Consider the following 11682-nt stretch of genomic DNA (forward strand, 5'->3'; position numbering starts at 1 on the left):
CTTCTGGAACCTTATTAGGAACTTTATTATGGAGAGAGGGAAAGCCAATCTAGTAGCACATCTAAAAGGTGATTGGGGCATGGCCAAAAATACAAAAACATCAATAATACAAAACCCATCTGGAAGTTTCATTTCATCCCATCAGAAAATATAACCAAAAAGGAACAACTTTTCCTAAAGACAGAACATTGATATCATCTTTTCCTATTTACTGTCTTATAAACTAAGATCTATTTAGCATTCTGAGTGAATCCTATTTTTGCTTTACATGTTTGCCTTAGTCTGCTGGCGTAGAGCCTAAGGCATTTGACTGCTATCAGAAGGCTGGCAGTTCAAACCCACCAGCCACTCCTCGGAAGGAAGACTCAGCAATCTACTTCTGTAGAAATATCACCTTGGAAACCCAAGGAGAGGTCGCTATGAGTTGGAACCAACTCGACAACAGTGATTTTTTTTTTTTTTTTTTTTTTTTGGTTTTTGGTAGTGCAGTGCCTAAGGCTTTTGACTGCTAACCAGAAGGTTGGCAGTTCAAACTGACCAGCCACTCAGTGGAAAGAAGATGGGGCAATCTATTTCTGTAAAGATTTACTGCCTTCAAAACCCAGTGGAGATTGGATGAGTCGGAATCAACTCATTAGCAGTGAGTTTGTTTTTTTGTTTTGCTTTGTTTTATAGATACCTGGGTGGCACAAGCAGTTTGTGATGCCTGGTAACCTAAAGGTTGGCAGTTTGAACCCACCCAGTGGTGCCACAGAAGAAAGACCTGGTACACTGCTTCTGTAAAGATTACAGCCATGAAAATCCCATGGAACAGGGGATTTCATATGCAACACATGGAGTCTACAGATAAAAGCTTTCTATCAAAGTTTTAGTGAAATATTTAAAGATTTCTTTAATATTTACAGACATGGCCAGGTAACGTCTGGGAATAGCAAAAGGATAGTGAGTGTTAGGGAAAGGACTATAGCTTTTCTTTCACTATCTTGAACATCACCTAGCAAGCACTTAACACATCTCCTCAAGATGAAAAGGGAAAAGAAAAATATAATAGACTGAGGAGTAGGAATACTACTACTACCATTGTTAGGTGCCGTTGAGTTGGTTCCGACTGACAGCAACCCTGTGTACAACACAAGGAGACAATGCCAGTCCTGGGCCAGTCTCACAAGCGTTGCCATGCCTCAGCCCATCACTGCAGCCGCTGTATCAATTCACATCATTAAGGGTCTTCCTTTTGCTAGTTCTCTACTTTATTCAGCATGATGTACTCCTGTGAAGACTACTCCCTCCTGATAACATGTCCAAAGCACTTGAGACAAGTCTTGCCATCCTCACTTCTAAGAAGCATTCTGGCTATACTTCTTCCAAGATAGATTTGTTTGTTCTTCTGGCAGTCCATGGTATATTCAGTATTCTTCACCAACACCATAATTCAAAGGCATAATTTCTTCTACTACTATCAAATTTATCAAATCTATACTACTACTACATAAGGAAGTAAGTAGAAAAGTATGCAGGTATAGTATGAAGCTTACTTACAACAAGTTTCTTGAATGAGCTATAATTCCGTTAAAATGTGTGTATGTTTTGCGATGGAGTACGCAAAACATAATGCAACACAACACACTGCTATCAAGTCAGATCCGACTCATAGTAACCCCTCCTTGGGTTTCCAAGGCCATATTACTATGGAAGTAGATTGCCCAACCTTCCTTCCGAGTAGTGGCTGGTGGGTTTGAACTGCCAGCCTTCTGGTTAGCAGTCAAATCCTTTAGGCACTGCACCAGAGCTCCTGTGATGGAGTACAGGTATTCCCAAATGAATCCACCAGAGTGAGGCAGGAGTATCAACGATAGAAGGCTCTAGATTACTTTTCTTCAGTAGGGAATACGTGATCTTCAGAGGAAAAGGATTGACAGTGGAAAGCACAGTCCCCCATTCTAAGAAGTTCAGCTGATATATTACTGAATTAAAAGTTTCAAATAAAAGACAATTTATGTTTCTTATAAATATATAACTTTATATACTACATATATTTACAATATATACAGCATACACACAGTTTTCAGTGTAATACTAACAGCAGTCTTGAAAACAGAGTTATTTTCAAAACAAAACATGGGTACTTATCAGAGGTGAGTTCCTGATTCAGCCAGAACCCACATTGTAGACAATGCCCTAGGCCCAGATTTCTGCAGGAGTCAGAAGGAGGAGAGGGGTGGCTAGAACATGCCTCTAATATCCTTCCCCTCCCCCAAACACCCTGGCCTCCTACTAGCACCAGATAACATGGCCCCATATGCAGCCCTACAATGGGAAAACCCTGGAGTCTGAGCATAGTGTCTGGCACACGATGGGCACTCAAGTGCCTGTGGAATGAATGAGAGTGAGTGCTTTTCATCACAATCGCTAAGGCAGCATTTCCATAATCTGGAAGATTTCATCACAGTCTTGGAGTTAAAGTTGGACTGGAAGCAAATGCTTTTATAATTAAAACAATCTGCACGTCCAAGTGCTGAATAAATTAAAAACCACAAAGTGCCATTTCTTCCTCATACTTTTGAATCTGGGAGCCACTGGTCACAACACCACTTTATCTTCCAAGAGTTTCTTCACACTCAACTAGTTCATCTATTGTGCGCAGCAACTCTTCAAAGGAAGGCCTTCCTTCTGGTTTCTACAATTAAAAATCAAAGAGAGAAGCTGTGGGTTCCAGAATCTATTCCAACATGTTCTCATTGCTCAAACTCACATAGCATGCTACAGTGAAGCACTCATTGCTTGGGACTGGGTGGCACAAATGGCTAAGCACTGGGCTACCAATCAAAAGGATAGCAGTTTGAATCCATTCAGATATTCCAGGAAACAAAGGTCTGGAGATCTGCTTAAGGTCACAACCTTCAAATCTTGTGGAGGCTGATGTCTTCTTAAAACCAAACAATAGTTTAGCTGCATTAGTAAAAACTGTCTGCTACGAGCATTATGCTCTATCTATGTGGCATGAAATTGACAACAGCAACTCAAAAGATTAGACAGAAACTTTAGAGGGAAATGAATTTATGTTAATGGGGAAAGCAAAGCAGAAAAGGAAGGTGAGAATATTTGCACCACTTGAAGAAGTAATCAATGTCACTGAATTGTACAGTAGAAACTGCTGAGTTGGTGCATGTTTTGCTGTGTATTTTCTCAACAGCAACAACAAAACCCTATAGGGGCCATTCCACTCTGCAACACATGGGTCACCATGAGTTGGAATTGACTCGAGGGCAACTAGCTTTACTAGGTTCTTGAGCAGCATGTAAGAGCAGTGTTTTAAGAAGATGAATCCAGCAGTAGTAGGTGCAGGATGGATTATGGCAGAGACAGACCTACTTGGAGACACTTGCACGTTCCAGGCCCAAAGCCATGAGTGCTTAGCTGTGTGAGTTTGGACAATGTGAAAATCTGGGAACGAATAAAGCTCCTTATTGCCTGCCAAATCAAACCCTGCTCAGTTGTAGTGCTCTTCCACCCAATTTCATTTCCTACAAACATCCTCACATGGGCCCTCTGTTTTCTATCAGACCAAGCTCCACTCTTGTGTACATGTGTCATGTTTTTTCTTCCTCCTCAACTTTGCTAACACTGTTCTCTCTCCCCCAACACCACCTCTTGCCCAGAACTGCCCATTCCAATGTTCTCACGAGGCATTATAGCAAATTATGGAAATGGGACTTTTGAGTCAGGCAGGACTCTGTTGCTCTGCAGCTAAATGGCCTTGCATAAAATCAACTTCATGAGTCTTGGTCTTCTCTATAGAGTGGTAACAGTGAATGTACCTACACCTCAAAGGTTATTTTGAGGATTTAATCAGATAATAAATCTAAAACACTCAGTACAATTGAGCTAATGGTATTAACTTTCAAAGTCATTTGGTCTCGAATGTCTTCTATGAGGTAAAATTTCAATACATGAGCAAGGAAAACTTCCAAAAACTCTAAGAGAAGAGACTTAGGGAAGTTGGGTCTAGAGAAAGAAATCTTGTCAAGTGAAAAAGTAATGTTTCTACTGCATAGGAGCTCAATGAAAGGAGTTTATTTCTGAGTCCCTAAAACCAGGCAACTGTGCCAAGATACCCACTTGGAGTGGGCCAGTGACCTGTATTTACTGAATTAATGACCAGCATTTTCTACTTCTTCACATTCTTCCTTTCACCATTCAGGACCGAATCAATTGGACTGGCTTCTGATCTAGAGTTTGAAACCACTATGAAATATGTACCCACTCAATGCAAAATGCAACCATTGCCATGGAGTCAGATCCAACCCATAGCGACCCCCCCTTGGGTTTCTAAGGTGGTATCACTATGGAAGTAGATTGCCCAAACTTCCTTCCGAGGAGTGGCTAGTGGGTTTGAACCACCAGCCTTCTGGTTAGCAGTCAAGTGCCTTAGGCATTACACCACCAGAGCTCCCTGTACCCACTCAGTGGGGTACCCACTCAGTGAGTTGTAAAACTACACATTCTCCATCTCCCAGGCCCAGATCCCTAAATGTTCTAGAAATTCAAAATAAATGCAAACAAACAACAAAAATTCATACCTCCTGCCAACACCTCAGCATCACTTCATAAATGTATATGGATGCCAACTTTGGCCGGTAGAGTCGGTGGCCACGAGTAACCATGGTTACCACTTCATAGTTGGTGTTTTTTTCAAAGGGCATTCTGCCTTCAGTGAATACTTCCCACATTAAAACACCTGAAAAAGGATAAGGATGAGCCAATGGTATATCCACTTCTTCAGAGTAGTCTTGAGAAAACATAGACAATGGGACATACCGAATGACCAAACATCTGACTTGCTGCTGAAGCGACTGTAATTAAACACTTCAGGTGGACACCATTTCACAGGAAATTTAGCCCCCGAAGAGCTTGTGTACTGATCATCCAGAACATACCTGGAGGGAGACACAGCATGAGCTCTGAGGTACAATCTGCATTCTATAGACATTCTTTCATTTTCTCTCTCTCTCTCTTACAATCAAAAACACAGTAGACTGACTAAAGTCCAACACGCATCCGGTTGAAACTAAATGTTTACCTCTGTGGCTATGCCTATGATTTCCATCTTCCTCTCAGCTTTATTTAAGTGCATGTGAAACATGCATCGTAACACTGGTATCTGCACTTTCATTTTCCTCTTTATCTTTATTTTTAATAAAGTAATATAGCATTCTGCAATAAAAGTTTGCAAACTTTTTTTGTAAGTAAGTTTTGTCCCTTAAAATCAAATTTTACCCAAAAACTGAGCACATAAAACATCTGAAGGAAGTGGCATACACGGTCTGGCAATGTTCTGTGCATTTAGCTCCCATGTCCCACAGAACATAGTTAGAAAGCTAAAATCCACTGCTGTTGAGTCAATTCTGCTTACAGGGACCCTACAGGACAGAGTATAACTGCCCCATAGGGTTTCTAAGGCTGTATCCTCATGAAAGCAGACTGCCCTGTCTTTCTCTAGTGGAGCAGTAGGTGCGTTCAAATAGCCAACCTTTCAGTTAGCAGCCAAGTGCTTAGCCACTGTGCCACTAGGGATCCTTACCTGAAAACTACAGCATGTGAAAAAGGTAGGTTGCACAGTAATGCTTGTAAATGGTAGACTGTACGTTTACATACATGGCATCCATATACATACACACTCACACACACTTAAAACCACACTGCATATTTTTTCTATGTGAACACAGAACATGAGCTACATATAAATGGGTAGCAGTGGTTACCTCTGGGAGAATTTTTGATTAGGGGTGATATAAAGAGGACTTCACCCCTTTCTATAATACTTCAGTATGTATTTACAAGCAGAACATATTTATATATTATATATTCATTTAAAGCTAATTTCTAATAACCACCCCCCCCCAAAAAAAAGAAAAACCTTCAAATAATTGAACAAGCTTCCTCTGCTCTATGGACAAAGATGTGGAGTCAGCACACAAGGAAACTGCTGGCTGGCAGGCAGTGCCACCAAGAACTGGACCAACGTGTATGTCAGTCAGGGGAGTAGGAATTTAGGGTAGGCAACGTGCTTTAGAGGAACTGATGCAAAAGCACAGATTGGTTGAAGCCAAACAAATGAAAACAGAATGCATCAAAGTCGAGGACTGCCTTGACTCAGTCACAGAACACCTTTACACAAAGCAAATAAAGAGCCAGCCAGCTGCCATCAAGCTCACTCCACAGAATAGAACTACACTCCACAGGGTTGTCAATGGCTGATGTTCTAGAAGCAGTCACCAGGTCTTTCTTCCAAGGTGCCTCTGGCTGGACTCAAACCTCTGACCTTTCAGTCAGCAGCTGAGCATGTGAACCATTTGCATGCCCAGGGACTTTAACAATTAAACAACACTGGGTGATTAACACCTTGGGAGTCAAAAGTTCTACAGCTTTCTAACCTCCCTGGGCTTGAGTTTCCTTCGGAGCTAAATTTGGCCTGATAAGACTTGATCCTTACTTGTCTTTACAACTTGTCTCATACACTGCTCCTCGGACTGGCACCACGCAAGCCATGCTGGCCTTTGTTCAGTTCCCTGAGCAGGCCAAAGTGTCCTAAACTTCAAGCTTTTGTACTTGCTATTCCTTTCACCTGGAATATTTTATTTCCCAATTTTCATGTAACTGACTACTTCCTACCATTTGGTCTCCATCTAAATATCTTCATCTCAAAGAAATCATTCCTGCCCCAAACCTATCAGACAGGGTCAACATCCCCAAGTTATTGCTATGACAGGGGTCAGCCAACTTTTTCTGTAAAGGGCAAGACAGTAACTATGTCAGGCTTCGTGGGCCATCAATCTCTGTGACAACTACTCATCTCTGTCATTATAGTGTGAAAGTAGCCACACAATACATAAATGAATGATTGTCCCAATAAAACTTTATTCATGGATACTGACATTTGAATTTCAAATAACGTATATGGGCTATAAAATATTCCTCTTTTAATTTTTTCCCCAACCTTTTAAAAACATGAAAAACTTTTTTGGCTCACAGATAGTACAAAAAGAGGTGATGGGACAGGTCTGGTCCACAGACCCCTGCACCACCCCATCATCCTGTCCTTTCCCCTCGCACCTTAGCACATATCATGATCTGGTTAAAAAATATGTTCTCAGATCTTATGTTTCTCCCTTCTCCTGAATGTATGCTGCACGTGGGCAGGAACTCCTATGTCTTGCTCTATGCTATGATCCAGCCTAACATTGTGCCTGGCACATTACCAAAAACCAAAGTCATTTCCATCAAGCCAAATCCAACTCATAGTGACCCCTCCTTGGGTGTCTGAAGTGGTATCACTACAGAAGTAGATTGCGCAGTCTTTCTTCTGAGGAGTGGCTGGTGGGTTTTAACTGCCAGCCTTCTGGTTAGCAGTCCAATGCCTTAGGCACTATGCCACCAGAGCTCCCATAGAAGGCACCTAATTAGTGATGATAGATGGATGAATGGATGGAGAGAGAGAAGGGGGAAGGAGGTAAACAAGGACAAACTACTTTTAAAAGGTTTTTTTTTTCCCTAACATTTTATTAAAATTACAAAAATTAGGAGAATAAGAGCATGCAGGTATGGATATATTATTATCTTATCACTACCATTGAGCTGGATCTAACTCATAGAGACCCCTCCTTGGGTTTCTGAGGTGGTATCACTACAGAAGTAGATTGCCCAACCTTCCTTCCAAGGAGTGGAGGATGGGTTTGAACCACCAGCCTTCTGGTTAGCAGTCAAATGCTAAGTTAATACCACACAATTATCAAGGTAATAGGTGACCAATCTTTTACCCAATTTTTAGGCACTATGCTACCAGAGCTCCTAGATATGGATATACTAAGAACTTTATCCCCAAAGACACTTCTGTGAAAACAATCACACCAGAGAGAGAAGGGAGAAAGTAGCGTATTTAACGGACTATACTACCACCTAGTGGAAGGAATTATTAACATTACAATGTATACTTGGTTATTTTAATGAATTTATATATCTCAGAACAATAAAAAAGATTTCTTTGGTTTGGGTAAGCATTTGATCAGATTATTCTCACATTTATTAATTCTGCAAAGTAATGTGAAAATCACTTAAACCCATACACCAAAGCATTAGCAATAATTCTTTCTCAACAGTTTATCTGCGAAAGATCAGCTGAAGTTAACAGCAAAATGAAAAAATTCTGCGAAGAACTTTCAAAATATTGATCATTTAATTTACTTTAATACTCTGTATCACAAACATACTAAGAAGCAGAAAAAGCAATCGATTCTACTATATAAAAATGATGGCTACTACTAATATTTTGCTCATGGAACAAAAGATACAGTTTCAAAATCGTCTTTAAAAAGACATCAGAGGAAGAAGTTGATACAAACAGCAAAGAAAAAAGTCACACTTCCAGTACTTTCAAGGGCAAAGTCAGCATTACATATCAATTTTATCTAAAATTTACATACAATGTTACATATATTCAGTCATACCTGGCCATTCCAAAATCAGACACTTTCACAATGCCTGCTTCATTTACTAGACAATTTCTGGCAGCCTGGAAGGCAACATTTTAATGGTATATTAGTTACAAAGTTCCACAATAAAAATAGAAATATGTAACATCTGTTCATATTAAATTTAGTGCAACCCTGTCAACATTTGCAGAGAATAGAAATGTCATCTTTATAAACTGTTTTCCCCTCTGCAGAACTGCCTCCAACATACATTTGAAAGGATGGGTAGAAAGAAAAGTGAGACGGTCCAATTTACTACAAAGCATTATTACATAATTTTTACAATTGTTACACAAGTTCTATAGAAGAGTCAATCCAATTTTTTCTCCCAGTCCTATTCTTACTAAATTATCCAATTTTCTTATTGATAACAGTATCTCTTGAAGTCTTTAATCCAGGTTCTCAGTCAAAAATAGCCAAAACAAAACAAAAAACCAAACCCACTGCCATTGAATTGATTCCAACTCACAGTGACCCTATAGGACAGGGTACAGTTAGCAGATTGCCTCGTCTTTCTTCCACAGAGAAACTGATCTGTTTGAACCACCAACTGTTTGGTTATCAGGTAAATGCTTTAACCACAGCACTACCAGAGCTCCTTTTCACTATGCAAAGTTAATACCACATAACTATCAAGGTAATGGGTGACCAATCTTTTACCCAATGGTTTGCTTAGTGACTGGCTATGTTGATCCCAAACAATTAAATGACAAGTGGCATAGAAACAAGTTTGATTTGTTATTTATGATGTTTTCAGTACATTATAATTTGGTAAATTGGTCAAATACAATTCTGGATTATTTGATTTATATTTTCTTGCTCATTTCTTAAAGTTGTAGGGCTCATGAAAATAGGTTGGTAAAAAGATGAAGGATTTCTCAGAAGGCAGATGTGATATAACCCATGGGCTAAGAGATGTATTTTTCTTCCTGACTGCTTGGAATTTTATTTTCTTTGTGTGGCAATTCCTACAGAAGCTGAGATATGATGGATGACACTACCACGGACAAGAGCAAAGATGCTGTCTTACAAACAGCAAAAGGGTGAATGTGGGTCCCTGTCTACTTTGCGGCATGTAGTTTTTTAGTGCTGTCAAGTCGGTTCCAACTCACAGTGACCTTGTGTACAATGGAACAAAACACTGCCTGGTCCTGCACCGTCCTCACAATTGTTGCTATGCTTGAACCCATTGTTGTAGCCACTGTGGCTATCCATCTCCTTGAGGGTCTTCTTTTTCATTAACACTCTACTTTACCAAGCATGATATCCTTCTCCAGGAAATGGTCTCTCCTGATAACATGTCCAAAGTACACAAGATGAAGTCTCACTATTCTCCCTTTGACGGGCAAATCTTTATGGAAGCTGTTCTGGTTATCTAGTGCTGCTCTGACAAGAATATACCACAAATGGGATGGCTTGAACAAACAGGAGTTTATTCTCTTACGGTTCAGAAGGCTGGGAGTCTGAGTTCAAAGTGCCAGGCTCTAGGGGCTGTGTGAAAGCCCCTCGACCTTGGGCTTCAGCTCTGCCTCTTGCTTCCGGCCCACGGAAGCTAGAGGCATCTCTTCACTCGGCAGCTACTGGCTGCTGAAGCTGACAAGCCCAAAGTTGATAAATAAAATGGCACAGTTCCCATGTTACCAAACCACATGGCAGGCTATTAATTCAAATCCATTGAAAGTCCCAAGGTCGGCACAGCATGGCAGGCTGCTGAACAACAACACGGCTACGTGCAGGGTCCAAGCGAGCCATACGCTAGAGACCATTCCCAAAGCTGCTTCTTATATACGGGAAGCAGACCACATACCCAAAGGCAGCTACTCAGCTGCTCCCATACATTCCACCATGGAGATAATTACCAGTCTCACCATGGGGAATAACTACATCCAGCTGCCCAGCCACTCAACCAGGCCCAGCCAAGTTGACACAGAAGCACACTGCCACATCTTTCTCCCGAGCAGTGGGCTGGTGAGTTGGAACCACTGACCTTTTGGTTAACAGCCAACCAGCTTAACCACTGTGCTGCCAGGGCTCCTTTCTTTAATGTTAACCAAAACTCAATGCTGATGAGTTGATTCTGACTTGTATTGACCTTATAGGACAGAGTACAACTGCCTTATAGGGTTTCCAAGGCTATACATCTTTAAGTAAGCAGACTGTTACATCTTTCTCTCATGTTTCAATATTATAGGGAAGTAATCTACCACCTGGGTTAAGTCACTATTAAATTGGGTTTTTCTGTTATTTGCAACACAACCTTTATAGCCTGAGTAGAAAGCTACTGCAATGCCACTACTTGGGAATCTTGTATTGTGTTCAATTTCATTGATGCAGACAGGAAAGTTTAACAATTATTCTCAGAATTTTAACTTACATGCTTCTCAGTTCTTAATTGTTTTATTAACAAAACACTCAATGCAAACCTACCATAGTAACACCAGTATTATAAGCACACACACACAAAAAAAATTGCTTTCACCAAGATATGGTCTATGCAGATACAGACCTTCATTTTTCACTGGTTTCAAAAGTACGAAAAAGAGGAAGGTGCTTAGTTCATGACTTTCACTATGACAAAGAGATGTCCTTTGTCATCAATGAGTACAATAAAAATAATACTAATGCTATACACATCATGTCTTCTATTTTATAAAGCTCTCTGCCCCAATCATATAATTTGTTTCTTAAAACAGTCTTGTGAGCAGAGTGATATAAAACTCACAATTTACAGAAGTAGAAACAGAAGCTAAGAGAGATCACATAGCTATCCCAAAACACACCTAGGAAATCAAGTTTTGATTGATGAGAGTTGATCCTCAACTTTCTACTACGCTCTCAATCTAGAGACAGCACAGCACAGTAGTTACAGGGTGGACTCTAGAGCTATCCTCCCTGGGTTCAAATTCTGACTCCACAATTCACTTGATTGCTGGCAAGTTATTATCAGTTTGCCATCTGTAAAATGGGAATAATAATAGTAAGTAATTCCTACAGTTGTATGATGACTTGTTATTGTTGTTGTTATTTGCCGTCAAGTCGGCCCCGACTCATAGCGACCCCTTCTTGGGTTTCCGAGGCAGTATCACTACGGAAGTAGGATTGCCCAACCTTCCCTCCGAGGAGTGGCTGGTGGGTTTGAACCGCCAGCCTTCTG

General features: G+C 40.6%; 1 protein-coding gene across 1 annotated transcript in view; it reads right to left on the minus strand.

The window, feature by feature from the left end:
• Positions 1-2593: 2593 nt before the first annotated feature.
• The window catches only part of TEC (tec protein tyrosine kinase), a 160295-nt gene continuing 151206 nt past the window's right edge, over positions 2594-11682 (minus strand). Inside the window, exons 14-17 of the mRNA XM_007949449.1 lie at positions 8505-8569; positions 4819-4937; positions 4581-4738; positions 2594-2677 (exon numbers count right to left, since the gene is read on the minus strand). Of these exons, the coding sequence (XP_007947640.1) occupies positions 2594-2677; positions 4581-4738; positions 4819-4937; positions 8505-8569 (426 nt within the window). The remainder of the gene's footprint in view (positions 2678-4580; positions 4739-4818; positions 4938-8504; positions 8570-11682) is intronic.

Source organism: Orycteropus afer, unplaced genomic scaffold, assembly GCF_000298275.1.
Source record: "Orycteropus afer afer isolate SDZICR_OR568_19922 unplaced genomic scaffold, OryAfe1.0 scaffold00246, whole genome shotgun sequence".
Classification (NCBI taxonomy): Eukaryota; Metazoa; Chordata; class Mammalia; order Tubulidentata; family Orycteropodidae; genus Orycteropus; species Orycteropus afer.